Source organism: Phodopus roborovskii, unplaced genomic scaffold (genome assembly GCF_943737965.1).
Source record: "Phodopus roborovskii unplaced genomic scaffold, PHOROB, whole genome shotgun sequence".
Taxonomy (NCBI): Eukaryota; Metazoa; Chordata; class Mammalia; order Rodentia; family Cricetidae; genus Phodopus; species Phodopus roborovskii.
The window spans coordinates 30,239,572-30,264,774 of record NW_026126434.1 but is presented as its reverse complement, the minus strand read 5'-3'; the positions used below and the strand labels follow the sequence as shown (position 1 = coordinate 30,264,774).

Here is a 25,203-nt window from a genome sequence, read left to right as displayed (position 1 = left end):
TTCTGTGATGTAAGGATAACAAAATTTAAAATGGGCAGTGGTGGGCACGCCTTTAATCCCAGCACTTGAGAGGCAGAGGCAGGCAGATCTCTGAGTTGAAGGCCAGAGATCTGGTCTATGAACATGTTCCAGGACATCCAGGAAGACACAGGAAACCAAAAGCAAACAAACAAAAACCAGAATTTGCCGCATAAGAATTGGAGAAACTATAGTTGATCTTAGTTGATGTCTTCTTGTTTTGCCTTTCTCTCCAGTAAATTCATAAATCAGAGTAAACAGCAGTTTTCTGTTAAAATTTGTAATGGAGTCTTATAACTACTTGGGAGAGTTGGAAAGGCAGTGGAGGAAGAGATTAAGACTGAGCGTTTAGTTGCCAAATAAGGGCGAACTGGATTGTGTTAATCCTCGCCTCGTGAAAATGCTCTGCGCTGTGCATTATCTCAGTTTCATGGCTAGCATCAAGTTTGAGATCTCTAAATCTAATACACCACCCATGATCTGCCTCAGCGGGCCAATAGGAGGCCTTGGGAGCTCCTCCAGATTGGGTGCCTCCTCCTGGAGGAACAGAGAAGTCGCTTTAGTTGCTAGGAAAAGAAAGATGCGGAACCAAATTATCTGTCTTAGAGTGTTCTTAGGGAATCCAATGAAAAGGGAGCTTCTCTGGGTTGGTCTTCTTGCGGTGCCTTTCGGGAATTGTAGTCAAACCTTCCTCACGGTGCTCCAATGTAAGCAAGGAGACGACTACAATTCCCACCATGCCAAGCGGCAGGCGAGTGCACCGCCTATTCTCATCCCCTTTAATCTTCTTACTTAGCCTGTGCTCCCTTCCCCATTTTTTGGCTTGTTCCTGTCTGTGAAAGACTTCGTGGTTCTCCCACCGTTTTTTCTCATCCTTCATTTCCAGAAGCCAATGAGAGACATTGGCTCTGATTAAGCGACGCCTCCTGACCCGGGGTACGCGAGGGAGATACGAGTGGTGAGGGGATATGAGAGGGCTAAGGGAGAGAGTTGAATGAGAGGTGGCGTGAAAGGAAAGGCAGGGGGAAGTGAGGGGTTCGGACGGCGTGGGTCTCAGTGAGAAGGCTGAGGCTGGCTTGGAGGGAAAGGGATAGAAAGGGATTTAGGTTGGTGAGCATGGAGGTAGTTTATACCGGTGTGTCCAGGTGAGAGCTAAGGACCTGACGGATTTGGAGATGGTAGAGTGATCTGACCAGGAGGGTGGAGGAGAGAGAAGGCTGGGTTCATATAAGCCTCTTTGTCACCGCTTAGATGAATTTGAGGCATCGTTAATATGCACAACAATTTTGCAAGTATGGAACAATAAATATTTTTGTCACTTGTCCACACTCAATGAGGATCTGGATTTGATTCTCTGGACCATACATTAAAATAATAATAATAATAATAATAATAATAATAATTTCACCAGTTGGAGACTGAGGGAAGATTGAATTTTAGGGGAGATGTTGGATGAAAAGCCAACTATGCTACATTCCTGTACTCTCAGCACTTGGGAGGTGGAGGCAGAAGGATCGGGTGTTCAAAGCCATCCTTGGCTTTATAGCAAGTTCGAGGTGACCCTGAGGGGCTTGATGAAGAAACAGGAATATGAGGGGTTTGGGAGAAATAAGTGCTGAGTGGCACCAGAGAGGAAAGTATAGAAATGACGGGTTAGAGTGGACCTGTTAGATCTGGAGTCAGAGTGACACTGGCCTGGACTATGGGGGAGTGCCTCTGACATGTGTGCCTCTCAGGTGATGGAGATCACCCCTGCAAGGGGTGGGCTGAACAGAGCGCACCTACAATGCAGGAATCTACAGGAGTTCCTAGGAGGCCTGAGCCCTGGGGTGCTGGACCGATTGTATGGGCACCCAGCCACTTGTCTGGCTGTCTTCAGGTGAGGAGACTTTCAAAGCAAGGGCCATGGTCTGGGGAATGTAACAGGGTCTGTGGACTGGAATTAGCTGTTCATGGGGAGAGGCTTAGCTTAGTGTGACTACCAGCCTGTTAGAGGTTACTCCAAAGTGTCTGAGGGTAGTGGGACTGGTAACGAGGTGGGATATGGGGGTGAGAAGTTTTGGAGGCAAACAAGGGCAGAGATGCAGGCATGAGGCAGTTTCTGGTAACATTTGGCCTCTGAACCTTACAGGGAGCTCCCTTCTTTGGCTAAGAATTGGGTGATGCGGATGCTTTTTCTGGAGCAGCCTCTGCCGCAGGCTGCGGTGGCCCTGTGGGTGAAGAAAGAGTTCAGCAAGTGAGTCCTGAGTACAGCAGGTTCTGAGTACAGCCTGTGCTGAGTACAGGTGCCGGCTGCCCGGTGGTTGCATTCTCAGACTGAACGTCCAGGACACACACAGGATCTCAGGACCAAACAACAGGCTCTGTGATACACAGGGAACCCCTTCCAAAGTTCACTTACAGTGTCTCCCCTTTTGCAGAGTTGTGACATCTGTAACTAACTAGTTAGTTGTATGCCAACTTAAAAAAAATAAAAAAGACAAAAGAAAAGAAAAAAGCAGTCCCGGAAGTTGGGAGGTAGAGATAGGAAGATCAGAAATTCAAGGGCTATGTAGTAAGCTTGAGGCTGTCCCCAACTTCATGGGATCCTTTTGAAACAAAAAGAAAAAAAAAAGAAAAGAAAGAAAAAAGTGAATTGACTTAGAAAACAAAACAGAGAAACAAACAATAATAAAAACAAAAACTAGGCTCCACTTAGCATTGTAGTATAGGCATCTGAGGTAAGAAAAGACAGCTTCACTCTGGGATACTGTTCCAAGGACCACCAGTTTAGAAAATGTAGAAGTGGAGCCCCCTGCAGATCTCCTTTCTGCTCATGGCATGCCCCTCAACTCCTGTCCAGGGCTCAGGAGGAAAGCACAGGGCTGCTCAGTGGCCTCCGAATTTGGCATACCCAGCTGCTCCCCGGTGGACTCCAGGGCCTCATCCTCAACCCCATCTTCCGCCAGAACCTCCGAATTGCCCTTCTGGGTGGGTATGTCGTTTCCCTCTCTTCCTGAGCTAGGCCAGGGGAACTGCTGATTACAGTGATGTGAGAGAAGCTTCTTCAAAATTCCACAGGACCAGGTGTGGGTGTAGGGTGTAGAAAATGTTCCCTTCCCATGGCCCATGGGGAAGCAGGAAACAGACAGGGCTCCTTACTCTTGCCTATTCTGGCCACAGGGGCAAGGCCTGGTCAGATGACACAAGTCAGCTGGGACCAGACAAGCACGCCAGGGACGTCCCCTCACTTGACAAGTATGCCGAGGAGCGCTGGGAGGTGAGGATCAGGCCCCTGTGTGGCTCTGCTGTGCCCCCATCCTCTGTAGCCCTTGAGATCCCAGTCTGATGCTTTCGTCTGCAGGTGGTCCTGCACTTCATGGTGGGCTCCCCCAGTGCAGCTGTCAGCCAGGACCTGGCTCAGCTCCTCAGCCAGGCTGGGCTCATGAAAAGGTGAGGGGGTGCAGAGCACAGCCGTTCCCTGCTCGGCAGTCTCTGGGGTGCCTGGGATTAGGAGGGAGTAAAAAGAGTTGGGTGGGAAAAGAAGTTTGAGTTGGTGTAACTGGACATGGGTAGCCCTTTGCATGTTGCTCCCATTGCCTCTCTGTTTCTAGTGCTGAACCTGGAGAGCCACCTTGTATCACTTCTGCTGGCTTCCAGTTCCTGCTACTGGACACATCAGCCCAGCTCTGGTACTTCATGCTGCAGTATCTGCAGACAGCCCAGGTAGGAGTCAGGGCCTAGGATGGTGTGCCCAATCTTTTCAGGTTCCACTGAGTAACAACCATCTCAGACTCTGCTTCTTAACTCGCTCTGCCTGTCACTGCCTCATTTCCTTTTTCATCTCTCCTTTTGCTCTGCCCCTTTCTCCTCAGAGTCGGGGAATGGACCTAGTGGAGATTCTCTCCTTCCTCTTCCAGCTCAGTTTCTCTACTCTGGGCAAGGTAAGTAGGGGGCTGGAGGACAGGGAGATAAAGAGAGGTATGGAGAAGTAGAATGGTAAGAATGACCACAGAGCTACCTGAGAAGCAAGAGAAGGGGGGAGGGAGTGCAGGGGCTGGGTGGTGAGTGGGGGCATGTGTCACAGTCCCCGGCTGCCATCTCTCCCCCAGGACTACTCCGTAGAGGGTATGAGTGATTCTTTGTTGAACTTCCTGCAACACCTGCGTGAGTTCGGGCTTGTTTTCCAGAGAAAGGTACGCACACCCAGCCACCTGGCTTTGAGGAGAGTGGGGTGTTGGGGTGTAGCAAAAAGCCCTTGCCAGAACTTAATACTTGGATCATTTGGAGGGGGGAAGTTAAAGTTTGGTGGTTTGGCACTGGTCTAAGAGGAAGCTGTTAGGGCCGTGACCTGAAAGAGGACCCTATTTCCCCGTGTCCTTCCAGAGGAAGTCCCGGCGTTACTACCCCACACGCCTGGCCATCAATCTCTCATCTGGTGTCTCCGGGGCTGGGGGCACCGTGCATCAGCCAGGCTTCATTGTCGTCGAGACCAATTACCGACTGTATGCCTATACTGGTGAGGCTGGAGGGAGGTGGATAGGGAGGGAGTGGAGTGGGGCACGGAGGAAATGCAGTTACGGCCATGTGTGTGGTTTAGGAGCTCTCTGGTATCTCTCCTAACACCTGAGGTCCGGGCTAGAGGGAGGCAGGAACAGGTAGCCGCCTCCTCACCGCTCCCCCCCCCGACCAGAGTCGGAGCTGCAGATTGCTCTCATCGCTCTTTTCTCTGAGATGCTCTACCGGTTCCCCAACATGGTGGTGGCCCAAGTGACCCGGGAGAGTGTGCAGCAGGCCATCGCCAGCGGCATCACAGCCCAGCAGGTATCCCTACATGGAGTGGAGGTCGGGAGATGGGACAAGGTACTGCCACCACAGGAACATAGTCTCAGGTCTGCCAGGGTCCCCTGGCTAGGCAAATGCAGGAGATGCTGTCTCAGCAGCATTTGGCGACTGCCTGGATGGCTTTCTGCATCCTTGTGTCTTCCTAGATCATCCATTTCCTAAGGACAAGGGCCCATCCTGTGATGCTCAAACAGGTATGGATGGGTACCAGGATGCTGGAAGCTGGCAGCCTGGGCACCTAGCAAAGAGAGAATGGGTGGTAATGGGGCAGCTAACACAGAGACTGCTTTGGGCACTTGCCCTGGGTCCTATAGCCCCTCCCCCTCTCCCCCCTCAGACTCCGGTGCTGCCTCCCACCATTACAGACCAGATTCGGCTATGGGAGCTGGAAAGGGACAGACTTCGTTTCACTGAAGGTGAGTGGCTTCTGTTGACCATCTTAATCTTGGTCATTGGCTAAAGAGGTAAAGCCAGCAACTTGGCTGTGATGAATGAAAAGTGTCTTGTGCGTTTCTTACTCCTGCCTTCCACCCTCACTCCCAGAGAGGGAGAGAAAAGCTGGCCCATTATTTTGATATATCGGTAGCAGGAAATATGTCCCGAATCAGTGCGGTTGTATTAAGCTAGCTAGGTGAGGGTAGGAGGCAGGGTAATTAAGTCATCTTCCCCGGGTAGGTTTGCACATTTTTTCTTGTTGTATTCTGTTGTCGTTTCGAATGTCTGGGTGCCTTAGAGAATTTGCTCTTAAGACTGGCCTGCTGTCCCTGCCGGGATGCTGGCCAGAGGAGCCGAGGCCACTGCAGCCCCTCACCTCCTGCCTGTCCCACCCGCCCCCCCCCCCCAGGTGTCCTGTATAACCAGTTCCTTTCGCAAGTGGACTTTGAACTGTTGCTGGCCCACGCGCGGGAGCTGGGCGTGCTCGTGTTCGAGAACTCGGCCAAGCGGCTGATGGTGGTGACGCCGGCTGGGCACAGCGATGTCAAGCGCTTTTGGAAGCGGCAGAAGCACAGCTCCTGAGCCAGCCGGGTCCGGGCCCAGGCGGACGAGCGAGCGGGCAGCTTCCCAACTCAGATGTATTTTGTTTACACACCGGGACACTTCTTGTTTAATAAAATTAATGTAAAAAGCTAAGCGGCTCCAGACACCTGCCCGCGTTTTCCCATCCAAGGCCGTGGTACCCTGGTAGCCAGTGTCTCCTACGCACGCGCCGGCGTGGCCCCGCCCTCGTGCGCGTGCGCACAGCCGGCGGCGTTCCTGCTCGCAAACTCCGCTGCGGCGGTCCGGAGAGGCGCATGGTGGAGACCAGGGGGTTCCCTGGTTCCCGAACCCGGGCCTTGTCTTCCGCGTGTCCGCGTTAGCGCAGGGTGACGGTGGCTGGAGCCCTGGGCTCAGCGACTCCAGAACGCTGTTGATACCATGCGCTCCGCGCCTGGGCGGAAGGACATAGAGCGAGAGGGTCCAGCTGGTGGGAGTGACGGAGTGTGACCTCCTGCACCCCACGTCCTCTTAGCGAGCAGACCTTGACTTCTTCACAATGCCTCACTTACCTCTGGCCTCTTTCCGGCCGCCGCTTTGGGTGCTGAGGCCCGCCCGGGGGCCCCCCAAGCCCCAGTCACTTTGTACACAGCCAGAGCTCCAAAGCTCGCCCCTCACTCGGAGGAACCGTGAAGCCAAACAGAAGCGCCTGCGGGAGAAGCAGGCGGCCCTGGAGGCTGGGCTAGCTGAGACGAGCAAGGTCAGGGGTCAGTCCTTGGGTCTCCAAGCCTTGGGAAGGGGCCGAAGGACACTGGTGCGGGGATCCAGATGACTGGTGCACCCCCATTTTCTCCCACAGTCACCTGCAGTGCCCACTAAGGCCTGGAGTCACAAGGAAGTAGTGTTGTATGAAACCCCCACCGAGCCAGGTGAAAAGAAAGGTAAACTGCTGTAGGATACTTGTTTTTTTTTTTTTTGTTGTTTTGTTTTTGTTTTTTTAATTGCTCTTTAGTCTGCCAAAATGCAGTTCAGTAGTGGGTTTCTCTTGTGTTTGTACAGATGTTTCTGGGTCCCTGCCTCCTGCTTACAGCCCCCGATATGTTGAGGCGGCCTGGTACCAGTGGTGGGTGCGAGAGGGCTTCTTCAAGCCAGAGTATCAGGTGAGTGCCGGGCGGACCGGGCCTATGAGGTTGCCAGGACAGATGAACAGCAGCCTACAAACCTGGTGGGCACAGGCCAGCTACACAGCCGAACATTCTTTTGGCCCCTGGCTTCTTTTTGCTTTCCCCACGTTGGATATTCTTGGAAATTCTATAATCATCATCATCATCATTTGGTTCTTTGAGACAGGGTCTCTATGTAGAACAGGTTGGCCTCAAACTCACTGAGATCCACCTGCCTCTGCCTCCTAGGATTAAAAAAGGTATTCACTACACCTGGCCTCCTTGAAGTTCCTTTTGCCCCGAGGTCACCAGAGGGCGCTGTTCCTCCTCAGGTAGCAGCAGTCCTGTCTTGTGCCTCTGACTTCCTCATTTCGTCTAGGCACGGCTGTCCCATGCTACGGGGGAGACCTTCTCCATGTGTATCCCACCTCCCAATGTCACTGGCTCCCTGCACATCGGCCATGCACTGACAGTGGCGATAGAGGATGCACTTGTGCGCTGGTAAGAGGCAGTGGGGCTGCTGCGGGTCCTGAAGGGGAGGTTGGAGTGAGTGAGAGGAAGTGAACTCAGGGGTCCCTTACTGTGTTTGCACCTCAGGCACCGGATGCGTGGGGATCGCGTGCTGTGGATCCCTGGCTCAGATCACGCAGGAATTGCTACACAGGTGGGCCTTTTGTCCCATTTCCTTTCCTTGGTTGACGGAGCTGTCTTTATCCTAAGCATCTTGACTAACTTTTCGTTTGCACTTGATCCCGCTTCAGGCTGTGGTGGAGAAGCAGCTGTGGAAGGAGCAGGGAGTGAGGAGACACCAACTGAGCCGGGAAGACTTCCTTAAGGCCGTGTGGCAGTGGAAACATGAGTAAGATGGTGGGGCCACTTGCATGACTGGCTGGATCTTTGCTTGCCACCACTCCTGACCGGTAGCATTCAGTTGTTCCTAAATGCCTCAGAGCAGAAGCTTTGGAATTCTGAGCATTGGATGGACAGGGTGTCCGAGTCGTGTGTGTGTGTGCACGCGCGTGTGCTATGTTTATGTCAGGATGTACACACTTTGTATGTGTAGTGTCATGCGCCTGGCCCTTCTCCTTCCACAGCTGTTGTCATGTGCTTTTGTCTCTCCCACTTTCTTACATTTTTTACAAAGTGGCTGCTGCAGCCAGGCATGCACAACCCATGGCCCATGGGCCTCACACATCCCATCATAGCTATGTCATGTTACAGTTTTACGAAAAATAAATGTATATATGCGCTCACAACCCATGGGCTGCAGCTTAGGGGTGTGTGTGTGTGTGTGTGTGTGTGTGTACATGTATGTATGCATGTTCTTATAACCTGGGGCCACAGCTTGCACACCACTGTGTGGCTCAGAGACGCCAAAAGTTTAGACACTCCTGCAGAGACCTTTATGTGTGTTTTAAAGCTGGGGAAGCCCCACCCTGGGTGTGTGGTTCTGTTCCCATCAGCTTCCAGTCTCTGCTGGGTCACTGCCATTGCACTTTATTTCTTCTGGTATCTGGCATTGGTGAGCATCCTTGGTAGGTGTGTGGGAGGTGCTCTGGTCATGTTTACTGACAGGAACCTCTGGTACAGGAAAGGAGGGGAGATCTATGAACAGCTGTGCGCTCTGGGTGCCTCTTTAGACTGGGATCGAGAGTGTTTCACCATGGATGCTGTGAGTTCATGTTATAGTCCCCGTGGATTCTGTGGGGAGGGCGTCGCAGTGTGGAATGTGTTGGGAGAGGAACTTGGGAATCCCTGGGTTCGGCTGAGGGGGGACTGCAGTGTGGACACTCAGGTCATTCTAGGGCTCCTCAGCAGCTGTCACAGAAGCTTTTGTGCGACTTTACAATTCGGGGTTGCTGTACCGGAGCAGTCAGCTTGTCAACTGGTCATGTACTTTGAGATCAGCCATCTCAGACATTGAGGTGAGGAAGAGGGAGAAAGGCGGGCTGACAGAGTCAGGTCCTTGGCACCGGCAGTGTGTGAGTTTCTCAAGCTCTGGCCACTGCTGTCATCAGATGGTGGCATGATGCCTCATAGGGACATTGTAAAGAATCACAGCATAGCGAGCTGCCGTGGCATCTGAGCTCTGTAACTTTACTACAGAAGATGGCTCCCCAGCCAGCCCTCTGAATGGGGATGGGGTTGAGGTGGACTCTCACATTTGAGCCCTACAGAGAGGCTGCTCTCTCACCTGCATCCTCAACCTTCCAGGTGGAGAGCCGGCCCCTGCCTGGCCGCACGGTGCTCCAGCTGCCCAGCTGCCCAACCCCTGTGTCTTTTGGGCTCCTTGTTTCTGTTGCCTTCCCTGTAGATGGTGAGCCTGGTGAGTGTAGTCCTGAAATAAAACGCACATGGCCCTCTTTTTTGGGAACTTAGTGTGATTCTGTGAGAGTCGCATTAAGAGGTGAAAGATTAGCTCTAAGCTAATGATGGTGCATCACAGCATTTGGGAGGCAGAGGTGGGAAGATTCCAAGTTTAAGGCTCACCAGGTCTGCATAGCAGATTCCAAGTCATCCAGGGCTACATGAGGCCCCTGTGTCTAGGTAAAACAGTGCAAAGGAAGATGAGTTCTAAAGTGTAGTTTCTGAGTGTCCCATTTAGCCAGCTGGACCCTGTCTGCTCCCATCTCCAACTGCCTCACCTGTGTGGGAGGAGGTCGATGTCAGCCGACCTCAGTGCATGAACGTTTGTCTCCAGGTGCGGAGATCGTGGTGGGAACCACCAGGCCCGAGACGCTGCCCGGAGATGTGGCTGTGGCCGTCCACCCAGACGACACACGATACACAGTGAGTGACAGAGTGTGCCTGCACCCCACACTGCAGCCTTTCTAGTCACCATTGGCCCCTTCTTCTGAGACCCCCTCCTCTCTGCTCCCAGGTGGCTCTAGACCAAGTGCAGCTGCTGCCCATCTGTGTTTCCAGACTCATGGGCTCCTGTGTTTCTTGCAGCAGCCACCCTAGCAGTGGAGGCGCTGTCAGGGACTGTCTGCTTCTGCCTTCCACCGTCCTGCTCTGGGTTCTCACGGTCCAGACCCGCTGCCCCGTACTCGCCCCTCTTCCTGACTGCTCACCTTTCCCTTTAGCATTTACATGGACGGCAGCTTCGTCACCCTTTGACGGAGCAGCTTCTCCCCCTCATCACAGACACCGCCGTTGAGCCACATGTGGGCACAGGTGTGTGGAAGTCGAGGGTTCAGGAAGAAGGGAGGGAACAGAACGGGAAAACCATGAGAGCTGCTGGTGGGAATGTGTCATGGCAGGAGGGGCTGAGGTGGGGGATATATGTGCTTCTCGAAACCCAAGACCAAAATCAGGGCTGGTCTCACAGCGGCTGTTTACCCCCAGGAGCAGTGAAGGTGACTCCAGCTCACAGTCCAGCAGATGCCGAGATGGGGGCCCGGCATGGCTTGACCCCACTAAGTGTCATTGCAGAGGATGGAACCATGACGGCCCTCTGCGGAGACTGGCTGCAGGTGGGGCCAGCCTTGGTCACCCCATCTCCTGAAGACACCCTCTGCCCTGCCTCATCTTGTCTGAGGCCTCTGATCTTGTCACTTCTCCCCAGGGTCTTCACCGATTTTTGGCCCGGGAAAAGATTATGTGCACACTGAGGGAACGAGGCCTGTTTCGTGGCCTGCAGGAGCACCCTATGGTGCTCCCCATCTGCAGGTAGAGTAGCACCATTTTAGTCCTCCACTGGGGCATGATTAGTAAGAGTGACAGCAGGATGGGCTTGATGCTATAACCCAGCCTCTCAAGAGTTAGGGTTCTGAGGGTGCCACCAGGCCAGGCTCCTGTGAGATTTTTGTTCCCAGCTATTGCTTAGCACACGGGGCCTAACCCTGCTACCCTTGCAGCCGCTCTGGGGATGTGGTGGAGTACCTGCTGAAGAGCCAGTGGTTTGTCCGCTGCCAGGAAATGGGGGACCAAGCTGCCAAGGTAAGGGGAGGGAGAGACGGGGTGTGGGAGGAGGGGAAGTGCCTGAGACTGTCAAGCATAGGCCGGGAACCTGTTAAAGAGTGTGGTGGCGATAGAGGTGGGTGACCCGAGAGGGCTGGCATGTGCTAGCCTACAATCTCTTGGACTGCAGTCAGGGTCCTTTCTGAGAATTTTTGTTGAGATAGCTTTATAGACAAAAGCTCTGGCAGCTTGGCCACAGGAGCTCAGTCCCCCAGCCACCCACCCCCCTACACACACACGGTGGAGGGGACAACTAAGACCTCTACATTTTTGGCATATGCATCATCCATGAGCATGAAAGCTTAAAATTTTTAAATTATTTAATTGTGTGTGTTGTGGTATCCAGATAGTTCATCTCAGGCTGTCATGCTCTGAGCAAGCTCTTTGCCTGCTAAGCCACCTTTCGTAGTTTTGAGTAAGGGCTTCACTGTGCAGTTCTGGCTGGCTGGAACTTGGCTGTGTAGACCACACTAACTTCAAACTCAGAGGTTACCTGCCTATGACTGGGATTAAAGGCGTGGGCCACCTTTATTTCCAGGCTGTGGAGTCAGGGGCTCTGGAGCTCTGGCCCCCCTTCCATCGGAAGACATGGCAGCACTGGTTTACCCACATTGGGTAAGAGGGGCTCTCAAAGTTGGGGAGGGCCACTGGTCACATGGAGGTGTCAACTGGCATCCGCTTTGACAGGGACTGGTGTGTCTCCCGGCAGCTGTGGTGGGGCCATCAGATTCCGGCCTACCTGGTGGTTGGAGAGAAGGCAGAGGTCAGTGAGAAACAACTGGGTGGGGAAGGAAACCTTAGTCAGGCAGCGGGGAGTTCAGTGCCTGGGAAGGTGGCTTACTTAACCTGTGACAGTCCCCTCACCCACCCCCCCCCCATCCTCTAGAGGAGCCTGTCATACTAAGCCCTTCCTTTTTTCCAGGGTGACAGGAAGGAATGCTGGGTGGTTGGACGATCAGAGGCTGAGGCCCGAGCAGTAGCAGCAAAACTGACCGGGAGACCAGCAGCAGAGCTGACCCTGGAGAGGGGTGAGTGCACCGCAGAGGCTGGCCAGATCTGAGAGGCGCTGGGAATGGAGCAGACGGTGAGCCCTTCTTGGGGAGGACTAGCAGCTGGAGCCCAAGGTTCTAGCTGTCCCCATTGCCTGTTTTGTCTCCCAGACCCTGATGTCCTGGACACTTGGTTCTCTTCGGCTCTTTTCCCTTTTTCTGCCCTGGGTTGGCCCCAAGAGGTGAGGTGGGTTAAAAGGGAGAGCATGGAGGTGGGCAGCACACAGGTGCACAGAGCCCGGCTAAGGCAGGCTTGGACCTTACTGCTCATCTTGTCCTAGACGCCAGACCTCGCTCATTTCTACCCCCTTTCACTTCTGGAAACCGGTAGTGACCTCCTGATGTTCTGGGTGGGCCGCATGGTTATGCTGGGGACCCAGCTCACAGGGCAGCTCCCCTTCAGCAAGGTAATGTCCTCTAGTGCCCCCATGCCTGTTCTCCCTCCTTGTTCCTAAGCCCTGCTGCTGACCCCTCACCATGTCTCCAGGTGCTTCTGCATCCCATGGTTCGGGACAGGCAGGGCCGGAAGATGAGCAAGTCCCTGGGGAATGTGCTAGACCCTCGGGATATCATCAGTGGGCAGGAGCTGCAGGTAAGAACAAAGGCTTTTAGCTCAAGGGATGAAGAGGTCGGAAGTCATGGGGAGAGTGGCCCTGACCTTGTTTGTCACTCATCCCCAGGTGCTCCAGGCCAAGCTGAAAGATGGCAACTTAGACCTGGGAGAGCTAGCCATTGCAGCCGCAGCACAGGTGAGACCTGTGGCCTTTGTCCAGGCCTCTAACTTGGCTGCCAGCTTCCTCTGCAGCCTTGAAGGCCCGGGCCACACCTGTCTTCCTTTGGTTGCAGAAAAAGGACTTCCCTTACGGAATCCCCGAGTGTGGGACAGATGCCCTGAGATTTGCACTGTGCTCCCATGGAATCCTGGGTGAGCCTCAGTGGATGGCATGGAAGAGGGCACCCCTGTGGACAGCCCTGCTGGCTGGGGGTAAGGAGACTCCTTGTTCTTTCCCTCCAGGGGGCGACCTGCACCTGTCTGTCTCTGAGGTCCTGAACTACCGCCATTTCTGCAACAAGCTCTGGAATGCCCTGCGCTTTATTCTCCGTGCCCTGGGGGAGAACTTTGTACCCCAGCCAGCAGAGAAGGTGGGAGGAGGGAGGACAGCAAGCCTTGAGAGGTGGCAGGGAAAGGGCTCCAGCCTTCCAGGTCCTCATGTCCACCTGCGTACAGGTGTCTCCCTCCTCCCCCATGGATGCCTGGATTCTGAGCCGCTTGGCCTTCGCAGCCCAGGAGTGTGAGAGGGGCTTCCTCAGCCGGGAGCTTTCGCTAGTCACCCACACCCTGTATCATTTCTGGCTCCACAACCTCTGCGATGTCTACCTGGTAAGTGGTAGGGCGTAGCCTAGCAGTTTCCAGAGCTCCATGGGTACGTCCAGTTGTCAGGGAATGCACGATACTCCATCACTGGCCTGGGCTCTGTAGTGTAGCCCAGAGCTCTTGCCTGCCTATCCTAGAGAGAAAGAAGGCTGGAAGAATCTAGAAAGTTGCTTCAGTCACTCTAGCTGCTACATTTAGAATGTGGGCAGCTACATCCTAGGAGGACAATGTGTTGGGGTTCCAGACCAGGGTCTTTAAGCACTGTCCCATGAGTCCTTCAGCATGCTTGTCCACCTCAGTTCCCCACTCAGTGACCTTTTAGGACATGTAGTGGCAGCTATGGGCTGGTTTCCTTTACTATTTCTCAGCCTTGTTCCAGGGCAGAGGACATTGTGCATTATAGACTTACCTAGGGCTCAAGGCTCTGGGTTCTATTCCCAGCACTGCAGGAAAAACCAGTTTCTGATAAGCACACACTTTTTTCCTAAACTGCTACTTCCTCTCCCCTCTCTCTGGGGATCACTGCACGGGGCCCTGTTCACATGCACATTCAGGGATAGCTGTCCCAGGAACTGGTCTCCTCCAGCACAGCAATGATGGAGAGGCAGGATGTGGTGTGATGTTCTACCTGTTAGCTCCCTCCTTAGGAAGCGGTGAAGCCAGTGTTGGCAAAGGAACCCTGCCCCCCAGGACCCCCTCAGGTCCTGTTCTCCTGTGCTGATGTTGGTCTGCGCCTCCTCGCCCCAGTGATGCCCTTCCTGGCAGAAGAACTTTGGCAAAGGCTGCCCCCCAGGCAAGGTGGCGCCCTTGTCCCCAGCATCTGTGTGGCTCCTTACCCCAGTGCCCACAGCCTGGTGAGTCATGGGCAGGGATACAGGGACAGACTTGTGATGGCTGCAGGTTGTGGGACCACTGTCACTTAGCCCTGAGGTTTTTTATATGGGTTTCCAACTCAGGTTGCTGTGCTTGCCTGGCAAGCATTGCCCAGCTCCTTTTTTTTTTTTTTTTTTTTTTTTTTTTTTTTTTTCTTCTTCTTCTTCTTTTGAGACAGCGTCTCTCTGTGTAGCCCCTGACTGTCCTGGACCTTATTATGTAGACCCCCCCCTATCTCCCAAATGCTGGGATTAAGAGCATGTGCCACCATGCCCAGCCCTGGTTTTTTTTTTTTTTTATTATTATTATCTCATTAAATTGCTGTAATTGCTGTTTTCAGCCTCAAGAATTAATGTTCGAGCTGGGTGTGGTGATACACACAGGAGGATTTTGAGAGTTTGAGGCTAGCCTGGTACACATAACAAATTCCAGGACTACATAGAGATCCTGTCTCAAAAAAAAAAAAAAAAAAAAAAAAAATGTCTGGGGTTAGAGAGCTGGCTCAGTAGTTAAAGAGCATTTGTTCTTGCAGAAGACCTGGGTTCGATTCCCAGCACCCACATTGGTGGCTCACAGTTGTAACCCCAGTTCCAGGGGATTCAGCAGGCATGTATGTGCTTACACATAATGCATGCTTGCAAAATATTCAAAGTAAAATTGTTCTAGATTTAGATCTGACACTCACTGGGATTTGCATTTTGGTAGCATTTAGATTTCTAGCCTGGTTGGGATTGGTTGGTAACTTCAGAGCGAGTACAAGCATCAGCCACTGGTCCTGCAGATCCCTGGATGGTGCCCTCACATGTTGCTCTGCTCCCAGAGGCGGAGTATTATGCTTGCTGATGAGGGTACATCAGTAGCACCAGTGCTGTTTCCCAGGAGCTTCCTTGTTGACTCTGGGTTTCTTCACCAGGAGTCCTGGCGCCAGCCTGAGCTGGAGCGCTGTTTCTCCAGAGTCCAAGAGGTTGTACAGGCACTACGCGCCCTCCGAGCCACATACCAGATCACAAAAGCCCGACCCCAAGGTGAGGCTGGGCAGCAGTGGTGGGAGCTGATTCCCACACTGACCCTGATTCATTGTCCCTGCCTCCACTAGTGCTGCTCCAGAGCTCAGACCCAGAAGACCAGGACCTACTCCAGCCCTTCCTGGAGCCCCTGGGCACCCTGAGCCACTGTAGGGCTGTAGGGTTTCTGCCCCCAGGGGCAGCAGCTCCCTCAGGCTGGGCCCTGGCCCCACTGGATAACACCATTAAGATCTACATGGAGCTGCAGGTGACCAGAGGCCATTGAAAGGATTTCAGGGGTGGGAGGTGGGGTGTGGAAGGGAAGGGCTTCAGAGTGGGAGGCTGAGCAGGCTGTGGGGTGACTCAGACTTCTCACTTGCTATGCAGGGCCTGGTGGACCCCCAGAGCCAGCTACCTCGGCTAGCTGCCCGAAGGCAGAAGTTACAAAAACAGCTTGATGGCCTCTTGAACCAGACTGCATCAGAGGGGGCTGCAGAGAGACAGCAGAGGGTAAGGCTGAGGAAGCCTGAATTCCTGGTGGGACATGGGTAAGGGAGGCCAGCTCACCCACCCTAACCAACCCTTCTCCTTGTCCAGCTTTCCGCCCTCCGCCTGGAACTCTCAAAGCTGGACCAGGCAGCCTCCCACCTCCAGCAACTGCTAGAAGAGGCTCCCAGCACCAGGGAACTCTGAGCTCTCCTCAACATCCATGCCAGCATCCCTTCTCAGACCGGTTTTTGAGAACAGATCTGCCTTCTGTTGCTACAATGGGGCTTCAGAGGTGACACTGTCCACCTTCATTTTGTAAAAGGAAACAAACCGGAAGTCCCTGTGATGCAAGAATGAGTAGATGGAGATAAAGTGGATACAACCCCCCACATACCTGTGTGTGATTCTTCATCACCCTGTGCTGGAATATTAAATGGGTCACAGTGAATCTTAGATGGAGTTAAGCAAAGATTTCTGGGAGGCGCAAGAATAGCCAAGTGAATGCTGGGAAAAAAGTTCCTCAGAGAAATGCCTAGATGGGGCACACAAAGGGAGACCCAGAGGAGGTCCAGAGAGCAGAGGGGTGTGGTGGGGCTGTGCTGTAGCCAGCTGCCTCAGCTGGAAGAGCTCTGTCAAACTACAGTTAGTGGCTGTTGCATGGGGCCAGTTACAAAGCAGGTTGCCACAGACGTGCACATTGTGGGGGCTCTTTGAAGGGCTGGACTTCCTCCGAAACAGAAGCCCTTTCCTCAAGGATATTTAACACTTCCCACATGCATCGTGTTGAATACAGTATCATAGCCAAGCTAGCTGCAGAGGGAGGCAGGGAGGTGTTCATCAGAAACCGGGTTTCCAGCTAAAATTTACACTGCTCCAGCAAAGGAGAATGTCTATTGGTTCTTTGCCAGTCCTATGAAACCTCGAGTCAGACAACTATCCCATCATCAGCCATAGCTGGCAAGCCTACCCGGTCCCAGGGTTACCTCTGCTGCCCATCTCCTGCTTGGTCCCCAGATACACAGGCTGGAAGCCTTTTTGGTTACTCAAGCTCCACACCCGACACTAGTGCCACTGAAACACCTGCCAGCAAGCTTTCAGGCATGCCAGGACAGCATCAAGACCAGAGCACAAGCTAGCCACTCTGCCCACATATCAGGAAACTGGCTGTTCCTCATGAGGCCAAGGGTTCAAGGCAGAAAGCAGTAAACCACTGAGTGGATCCTTGAGGCCTCAAACTGCCTGGAGGGGCAGTTACCCAACTGGGAGGGAAAGTGGTCCCAGTCCCAAAGACAGAAGAGTCCATGGCATTGGGCAGTGGTGGTGCAGAAATGAGCGGTCCCTGCTACACTAACTGTGCCCCTGTTGCTCCTGGGGGCTTCCCTGAAAGTGCCTCCTTCATTTACAACCCCTAGCAGAAACTGAAGTGCTTAGCAAATCTGCAACGGCTTTTCAGACTTTGCCAGCATGGAACCCGCTCATCTCACTATCATCCATGTCAGGATCTACTAGAGGCCGTTAAAAAAAAAAAAAAAAAAAAAAAAAAATCCTCCAGCTTATATTGAGGTCAGATCTGAGCACAGAAAATACCAGGTGTCCCTTTCTTAGACCCACGATCAGATAGACCTGGTAAGGGCAGTCTACAATATGCTCTGCCAATGAGGACCACCTAGACTAGAGACGCTGGAACGTCTTCCAGACCGTGTCTCCCGCTGCAGAGCATCTTGGGGTCTTACAGACCTGGTATGGGTACCTTTCTCACAGGACCAAAAGAGAAAGGGGGAGCTTGTTCAGATTAATGAGTCATCTCTCCTATATAAACTCCATCACTCAAAACAACTAAACATTTCATTTAACTTTCTTTTTCCCTCAAGTTTATAATCTGTAAGCAAGCTCAGCACTTGGGGTGAGTTATTTACCACATGTAGCTGTGAGCTAGAGAAATATAAAAAACTAAGCTTGGAGATGCGGGGTGGAAAGAGCCAGTGTGAAGATCCAGTGGCACCCTCTACCCCAGCCTCCCCCAGCAGGCTGGGCTCAGCAGTTACTGCCAGCAGCTTGGCCAGAATCTGACTCAGTGCTGGGGATAGAACCCTGGCCTTGTGCAAGCCTTCAATCCTTGAGCCCCACCCACAGCCCTACAGCCTGATCCTGTTTCCTTCCCCACTCCCCCATCCCTCTCCCCACTCTCCCATAAGCTTTCAGACCCTTGAAGCTCAGTGTCTTCAGCAAGGCCAAGGAGAGCAGCGATGGGGGTGGGGCCTGGAGTGGGGAGATCCTGGTTTAGAGGATAGGGTATGGGGTGAAGAGGTCACTTGTCTCATTACCTCAGCAGTAGCCATGTGGGTTCTAACAGCAAAAGCACCTCGGGATACCAGCATCCAGCAAAACCTTCCTACTCCCACGTGGAACCACTCACCTGTCGCTGCCTCGGCTTGAATTTCAGGCACTTCCAATTTAAAGCAAGTTTGCCCATCATTTTTTCTCTCCGAAAACTTTGAATTTCCCTAAGCGACAACTGCTTAGGAAGCAGTAGAGGCGGGCCAATGAGATAGCTCAGCTCTTCGGAGAACCCAAATTTCATTCCCAGCACCCACGTCCGGTGGCTCACAATTGCCTATAACTCCAGCTGAAGCCTCTTGAGAGGCGCAGGCGCACGAATGCAAGCACGTGCAGATAATAAGTTGAGCAAGTCTTCCCTGCCTCCACACAGCCCACCTGAGCTCAAGGGCCTGAGAGCCAGGCAGGTGAGGAAACAAAGGACCTGCCCCATGGCCCTTTCTCAGGTGTGTTGAGTGGAGAGTCTGGCCTCTCCAACCCTTCCTCCCGCTTTGGGGTCCGGTTTGTTCCATCTCCGCTTAGGAGTGGTTTGCTTAACCCACCACCCTGGTTCTCAAGAGAGAGAGATCTCAGACTAGCCACAGAGCTCAAAGTCGCTGACTCCTTACTCCAGATGGAGGTAGACTAGGGCTCCCATCAGTCAGTCTCGGTCAGGGTGTCCCCTTGCTCGGAAGGGGCCCTTGGAGTGCTAGATGAGTGTGCTACTTCCGAGTCCCGGTGCTTTTCAGTCAAGTATATCCTACCTTGAATTGAAGTCTTCTCAAATCCTGGACAAAATGCCCTATAAAATGTAATGGGGTGCTGCTGGCCACATGGAGGGAGGCTGCTGAGTGTGTCGCCCGGAGAGCTGAGTATCGGAGAAAGAGGAAGACTAGGCAGCAGAATCAGGAAACAAGATTCTGGCTTGGGTCTTATATAGGGTCCCTGGGTCCGCCCCCTTTCACCTATTGGCCCTATTTAGAAACCCCGCCCCTATGCTTTATGCCATTTCTTCTTGAAATATCTTCTGGGAACAAGAAGCCCCCCACCCACCCACTCCCCAACATCCCACTGAGTAATGGTGGACCCACCTTTAATCCCAGCACTTGGGAGGCAGAGGCAGGCAGATCTCTGTGAGTTCAAGGCCAGCCTGGTCTACAGAGTGAGTTACAGGACAGCCCCGGCTGTTATACAGAGAAATCCTGTCTCGAAAAACACACGAAGCCCTCATCTCAGTAAAAGTGCTTTCATTTTCCCTGTCTGCTTTTATCCCTCCAGCTCCCCCTCACAGCTATGGTGAACCCCAAGGCATTATCTCCATTGCTCTAGGAAAAGGATCTGGAATGGCACCCTGATGACCTCAGGTCCTGAGTTCTAGGAGCCTCCAGCTGGTCTCACAACCCTGACTCCATGGGGGCCACCTCTTTGCTAGTGCAAGGGCAAGTCGCAGAGCACTGGGGTCCTCGATGCTACATGTTCCAGGTCAAGGGGAAAGGAGGCAACATTTCTTCTCCTACCTCCTTTTCTTCTACACTTCCTCATCTTCAGAGATGTTTTCTCTGGAGTATCTTGCGCCTCCACAGGAATTAGCTCTTATATGGGGTGATGGTGGCATGGACAGGGACTGGGAAGGACAGTAGCAGTCATCTTAACACTCCCAAGGGGTCAGTCAGGTCTAGGCTACAAGAGTTAGTAGTGAGAAGCCAAGGTAATTTAATTTATCTTGGGTTTTGTTTGTTTGTTTGTTTGTTTTGTTTTATTTTTTTTGAGACCGAGTTCCATTATGTAGTCCTGGCTGTCCTGGAACTCACTCTGTAGACCAGGATGGATTTGAACTCAGAGATCTGCCTGCCTCTCCCTCCTGAGTGCTGGGATGAAAGGTGTGTACCGATAAGCTCAGCTCAAATAATCTTGAGGGAGGGAGTCAGGAAGAGGACTCTGGATCCCCAAGAGGATTTGAACTGTTAAGGCTGGGTTCTTCCACTGGCATCTGTCTGTCCCAAATGTGCCACCTACAGCATCACAGGCTCTGTGTGTGGACCGTCCCTCCGCAGTTTACCCACAGTGCTCTCAGAGGAGTCCTAGCATACAGGCATTGCCACCATCCCCATCTTGTGGGTAAATAGGAGCTTGGAGAGGAGCCACCTTTCTAGGACACCTGTGACCCCAGGTCCACATGTCAGGTGTCACACACTCCTCTAAGGCTTCCTCCTCCAGCACTGGGGCTTGCTGGCTGCTTCTCAGCTGCATGCCTCACTCCCCTCTCAGCTCCCTCTACCCTGCTTTCCACCCTGACCAGCTGTGCAGGCCACCCAGGACCCTGGACCAATGGGCTATGTCCTGAGATGTTCCGTCCACATTCCTAGGGGTTCCTGAGCCTACAGCCCCAAAGCTTAGGACAAGGGGCTACAATTAAAAGTCTGCTTAAGCTGAGACATCTGCATGCTGCCTGTTTTTTTTTTTAGATGCAGTTGGACATTGGGAGAGCAACCCTCTCTCCAAGCCTGGGTTTTCTCTTGTAAAAGAAGACAATGTTACAGAGGTTCAGAATTGACACAGACTTGGTGTGGAAAGGGCAGGACAAAGAGGACCACAGCAGGATAGGCCTTCTGTCTGTGTGTGTGTCTGTCTGTCTGTCTGTCCGTCCATCTGTCCTTACCTCACTCTTCTTATTCCAGGCCTCAGTGGTGTTCAGGGATCGTCACCTGGCACCTCTTCTCAGCGAACAGGAGAATCAGTCAGACAGCCTGGCATACAGCTCCCTTTTCCTGTCTGCCCTGTGCGCACAGACCCACTGGATACACCAAGCCAGTCATTAGATTCCACTTGTTTATTAGCATTCGGTAGGGCAAGGGTCTGCATGCTCACTCCCAGTGCCTACTCCTGAAGCCTGTGCTCAGGCTCCACACAGGTCCTCAGGTTCTGCAGGTTAGGTGGTGTGGTGGCCCTTTGTGATGGAGGGTCATGTTGGCCCCTGGTGGGAGGTGGAGGAGGATGCAGATCTGGGGAACAAATGTGAGTAGAGGGCAAGGTGTTGATGGCACCCCACTTCCTATTTCGCTCAGCCAGCCCCAGCCCAAGCAGAGACCCGCAGGAGCTCAGAGGAGCACCCAGCACCGCTATCCCCTTTCTCAGAAATACCTTTTGGAGCATGTGGAGAAGGCTGGAGTCCTGGGAGACCTTGGCCTGGAAGGCCTCCCTCAGCTTTACTTTCAAAGTCACCTTTGGCCCTGGGAACCCAGAAATGTGCCTGAAGACCCTGCAGTCAGGGCTGTGGTACCCACCGGGGAGGCATGTCCCACTTTGCCTCCAGATTCCCTTTCCTTTCCTCCAGTGCTGTCCCATCAACACTCAGATCAGGGACTCAGTACCAAGGGACGCCCTCCCCTCTCTCACCTCCACGTCTACCCTCCAGCCCTCACCTGTTGCATGTGAACTGTTGAGGAGGACCAGGAGGAGGAAGAGAGGCATCCAAGACCCCATTGTGGCTACCTCACTTCTCAGATGGCAGATGAGATGTGGAAATGGCCTCTTTGCCCTGGGCCCTCAGTGCTGGTGTTGGGGGCATCAAGAGACATGGCAACTGGATTTTCCTGTTCTCCCAGAGTGGTTCCCATGACCCTGGAGAGGGCTACTCACTGGCTCCTGGGTAATGTGGGGGGTAGACCCCCCCATTGTTTGTTTCAGATCTCTGAGGAGGGAGGAGTGGGGACAAGAAGGGGCCTTCCTGCAGGTGTTGGGCCCCTCTGTGGTTCTTGAGGGATTAATGATTAACTGTTCATAGCTGTCATCATTCCTGCCAAAGAAGGGCTCTGGAATGTGGGCTGCAAAGGGAGGGGTGGGTGAGGCCTCGCCTGCCCCAGCCAAGAGGTGTCTTAACATCCCAGTGGCTTTCCAGGTAGGAAATCTGGGCTGTGGGGAGCTTCCACCTTTGAGATTTTGTTTTAATTTTATGTGGGTGAGTGTGCTGCCTGCATGTGTGTATGAGTAGCACTGTGCAGTGTTCACAGAGGCCAGAATAGAGTGTGGGATCCCCCTGGAACCAGAGTTACAGATAGTTGTGAGCTACCATATGGATGCTGGGAATCGAACTGGGGCCCCTTGGAAGAGCAACAAGAGCTCTTAGCCCCTGAGCCATCTCTCCAGCCCCTGTGCCAGGCTTTTTAATGTGTGTTCCAGACATGGAACTCAAGCCCTCATGCTTGCGTGGCAAACACTGCACCAATCAGCTCAATAATAATTATTAAATGGCGCCGATGTGTGGCTGGTGCTGACCATCACAGTCTGGTGACACTCTTCACAGAGGTAGCTAGGAGCATCACATGTGTGCATATGTGAAGCATTAATAGTGCTGAGCAAGCAGTTCTACTGCTACTTTTGCTCAGCTAAGGACACTGAGGGCCTGGGTGATCACAGGAAGGACTCCATGGCAAGAGCCAAGAGCTGGGCAGCTGCCCCCCCGCCAGGTCCCCTATCAGGACATCCTATCCATTTTTTTTTTTTTTTTTTTTTTAAGATTTACTTATTATGTGTACTGTGTTCAGGTGTGTAGCACACCAGAAGAGGGCACCAAATCTCACTACAGATGGTTGTGAGCCACCATGTGGTTACTGGGAATTGAACTCAGGACCTCTGGATGAGCAGCCTGTGCTCTTAACCTCTGAGCCATCTCTCCAGTTCTGACATCCTATCCATTTTTTATCTCACAGACTTGACAGTCCTGAGGGAGATGAGTTTGGGGTACAGCTGTGACCTCTTACATGGCCACCATCAGGCTGGCAGCCAGTAACGCTCATGAGGGGTAGGGCTGAGATGGCTAAGAGCCATTTGCCCTCATCTGGAAAAAGCAAGGTGACATTGCTGACCTCATCATTTCTCACAGGTGAGATATTTAATGTACACAGAGAGTCACCAGGCTCTAGTGACTGGCTCCAACTCAAAGTCACCTTTTTGACCATAAGATGCCATCTTGGGTCAGGCATGGTAGTTTCTTCCCATAACCTCGGCACCCAAGCAGCAGAGGCAGAAGGACAGCCATGAATTGGAGGTCAGTCTGGTCTTCATAGTGAGCTCTAGGTCAACCAAAGCAAGATACCAAGATTCTACCTCAAAAAACAAAACAAAACAAAAAACAAAAACAAATAAACAACAACAACAAAAAAACCCACCACCTCCAAAAATTACTAGCCAGGCATGGTGGTGCATGCCTGTAATCCCAGCACATGGGAGATGGAGGAGCAAGGATCACAAGTTCAAGGTCATCCTCAGTTACATAGCAAAATCAAGTCCAGTTTGGAGTTCAGGACACCTTGTTTCAAAGCAAAACACACACACACACACACACACACACACACACACAGGTAGGTAGGTAGGTAGGTAGGTAGGTAGATAGATAGATAGATAGATAGATAGATAGATAGATAGGATTAAGCCAAGTTAAAAAAAAAAAAAGTAAAACAATACATTGAGAAGAGAGGACTAGGGAAGTTAAGAGCTCTGGTTGCTCTCCCAAAGGAACAGGGTTCAATTCCCAGCAATCACATGATGACTCACAACTGCCCGTAATTCCAGTCTCCAGTTCAGACGATCCAAGTCTCTATTCTTGCTCTCATGGGTACTGTACAAAAGTGGCTCATAGACACACATCAGGCAAAGCACCCATGCACACATAACAAAGCAAACTTAAAAGAATGGCACCTAGTGAATTATTTAAAAAACAGAGAGGCAACCAAAACCAAGAGGCGCCAAGCGGTGGTGGCGCACGCCTTTAATCCCAGCACCCAGGAGGCAGAGACAGGTAGATTTACAAGAGCTAATTCTAGGACAGCCAGAGTTGTAACATAAAGAAAACCTGTCTTGCAAAACCAAACCAAACAAACAAACAAAACAAAAACCTGAGAGGCTCTTGGGCTCTACCTACATCAGGTTCCTCTTCTCTAGAGGAGTTGTACCAAAAGTGGGAAGAGGGTGTTTGCTCATAAACTCTGGCTGAATCTTATTCTAAACCAGGAATCCTTACCCTTCGCACCATTGACACATCAGGCTGGATGATTCTTCTATCTGGAAAGTGTTCCAAGGCATACAAAGGGCCAGCACCATCTCTAGCACCTCCTGCTAGATACCAGCAGCTACATCCCACGAGGATCGCTCCTAGAATTGCCATATCTCCCCTGGGAGGCAAACTTGGCCCTTCCCACAGTGTATTGGGGGTAGGAACCTTAGAGAAAGAATGGTATAGAAGACTAGTGGAAAGGGAGTCCAGAGAGAGGCACGGGGAAATCTCTGCTTCGGATTCTAAATCCTACAGGCTGCACTATCCTATTTCACAGCCTGTCTACTTCTGAGCCATCAGTCTTAGGCACAACTACAGAGGCTCATTAATCTCCCATTAATTGAGCTAATAGGCATTTGGCTGCTTCTCCTCTTTCCTGATCCAGCCCTGCCTAAGGGCGTAGGCACTAGTCATGCCAGACCACTAGTCCCCATGAGTCCCTGTGGCCCCAGCTCCAGGCCTCCTACCCTGAAGATCTCCATCCCCTCTGCTGCCCACTTCCCTAAGGGAGCAACAGCCCTGCTTCCAACTCACCAGGGGACCCACAGTTTTTAGGGTGCTGGGGTATGAGCCCACAGCCTTGTGAGTGTTAGGCAAGCACTCTCCACTGAGCCGCATCCCTAACACTGACAAAGGACCACTGACTGGCTGTCTCTTGCATGTTGGGCACTGTCTGGGGCTATGGATATGATGGGGACAAAGACATTGCCTCGGGGTGCTCACAATGTAGGAGGCCTTCAAGTAAATCAGCTTTAGGGAAGGGTCTCTAAGTGAATGCTTGCTTTAGGTAGAGAATGAGTGAAGTCTCAGGTATGGGGTTCAAAGGGGATATGTGCGTGATTCCTCCTTGAGCCTCACAACTAAGACCTTTCAGTGAGGAAACAGAGGGGGCTGGAATGTCTGGAAATAGAAGGTGCACATGTCTGAGCAGGGGTAGATGCAGACTTGAGGCAGAGGCAGCCGCTGGGCTGGGATGGCAGGGGAGGGGTAGGAAGGACAGGTGTCCCCCAAAGGCTAGACACATGATGTCAGTCCCAGGGTTCCCTGCTGCCTTGTCCCTGTCACTGTCTCAGCTGTTCCACAGCCTGTCCTATTACCTTAC

General features: G+C 52.5%; 3 protein-coding genes across 4 annotated transcripts; 2 read left to right on the top strand and 1 right to left on the bottom strand.

Annotated features, from left to right (window-relative positions):
• The first annotated feature begins 840 nt into the window (after positions 1-840).
• On the top strand, positions 841-5,973 carry Gtf2h4 (general transcription factor IIH subunit 4). 2 transcript variants are annotated; one of them, XM_051187377.1, is made up of 14 exons: positions 841-954; positions 1,755-1,897; positions 2,150-2,254; positions 2,861-2,992; positions 3,181-3,277; positions 3,362-3,450; positions 3,612-3,723; positions 3,873-3,941; positions 4,110-4,193; positions 4,384-4,516; positions 4,691-4,821; positions 4,989-5,036; positions 5,180-5,258; positions 5,687-5,973. In XM_051187377.1, the coding sequence occupies exons 2-14, from the start codon at positions 1,758-1,760 to the stop codon at positions 5,857-5,859; spliced, it is 1,392 nt and encodes a 463-aa protein (XP_051043334.1). In that variant the 5' UTR covers positions 841-954; positions 1,755-1,757; the 3' UTR covers positions 5,860-5,973. The 2 variants fall into 2 exon arrangements, with proteins under 2 accessions (XP_051043334.1, XP_051043335.1); XM_051187378.1 differs by having other exon boundaries at positions 4,732-4,821; positions 5,687-5,836.
• Positions 5,974-6,356: 383 nt separating this feature from the next.
• On the top strand, positions 6,357-16,112 carry Vars2 (valyl-tRNA synthetase 2, mitochondrial). The gene is made up of 29 exons (XM_051187376.1): positions 6,357-6,577; positions 6,677-6,758; positions 6,877-6,977; positions 7,360-7,481; positions 7,578-7,644; positions 7,742-7,839; positions 8,571-8,652; positions 8,786-8,905; positions 9,195-9,306; positions 9,682-9,770; positions 10,067-10,157; positions 10,329-10,456; positions 10,549-10,652; positions 10,841-10,922; positions 11,482-11,558; positions 11,631-11,706; positions 11,866-11,971; positions 12,104-12,174; positions 12,274-12,399; positions 12,480-12,584; positions 12,673-12,741; positions 12,839-12,917; positions 13,008-13,135; positions 13,221-13,373; positions 14,015-14,221; positions 15,154-15,265; positions 15,337-15,512; positions 15,632-15,754; positions 15,842-16,112. The coding sequence occupies exons 1-29, from the start codon at positions 6,377-6,379 to the stop codon at positions 15,935-15,937; spliced, it is 3,183 nt and encodes a 1,060-aa protein (XP_051043333.1). The 5' UTR covers positions 6,357-6,376; the 3' UTR covers positions 15,938-16,112.
• A 4,612-nt stretch (positions 16,113-20,724) lies between these two features.
• Sfta2 (surfactant associated 2) lies at positions 20,725-21,776 on the bottom strand. Its single transcript, XM_051186568.1, has 3 exons — positions 21,472-21,776; positions 21,191-21,279; positions 20,725-21,051 (listed from the first exon to the last, which is right to left on the bottom strand). The coding sequence occupies exons 1-3, from the start codon at positions 21,530-21,532 to the stop codon at positions 20,965-20,967; spliced, it is 237 nt and encodes a 78-aa protein (XP_051042525.1). The 5' UTR covers positions 21,533-21,776; the 3' UTR covers positions 20,725-20,964.
• Positions 21,777-25,203: the final 3,427 nt, after the last annotated feature.

Bases quoted from the DNA above. Each gene is read 5' to 3' on its own strand.
- Gtf2h4 (XM_051187377.1), top strand. From the start codon at position 1,758: ATGGAGATCACCCCTGCAAGGGGTGGGCTGAACAGAGCGCACCTACAA. The intron at 4,194-4,383 runs GTACGCACACCC...GTGTCCTTCCAG, and splicing joins GGCTTGTTTTCCAGAGAAAG to AGGAAGTCCCGGCGTTACTA. The intron at 5,259-5,686 runs GTGAGTGGCTTC...CCCCCCCCCCAG, and splicing joins CAGACTTCGTTTCACTGAAG to GTGTCCTGTATAACCAGTTC.
- Vars2 (XM_051187376.1), top strand. From the start codon at position 6,377: ATGCCTCACTTACCTCTGGCCTCTTTCCGGCCGCCGCTTTGGGTGCTG. The intron at 6,578-6,676 runs GTCAGGGGTCAG...TTTCTCCCACAG, and splicing joins GGCTAGCTGAGACGAGCAAG to TCACCTGCAGTGCCCACTAA. The intron at 12,585-12,672 runs GTAAGAACAAAG...ACTCATCCCCAG, and splicing joins TCAGTGGGCAGGAGCTGCAG to GTGCTCCAGGCCAAGCTGAA.
- Sfta2 (XM_051186568.1), bottom strand. From the start codon at position 21,532: ATGGGGTCTTGGATGCCTCTCTTCCTCCTCCTGGTCCTCCTCAACAGT. The intron at 21,280-21,471 runs GTGAGGGCTGGA...CTGGGTTCCCAG, and splicing joins CAACAGTTCACATGCAACAG to GGCCAAAGGTGACTTTGAAA. The intron at 21,052-21,190 runs GTATTTCTGAGA...TTTGTTCCCCAG, and splicing joins TTCTCCACATGCTCCAAAAG to ATCTGCATCCTCCTCCACCT.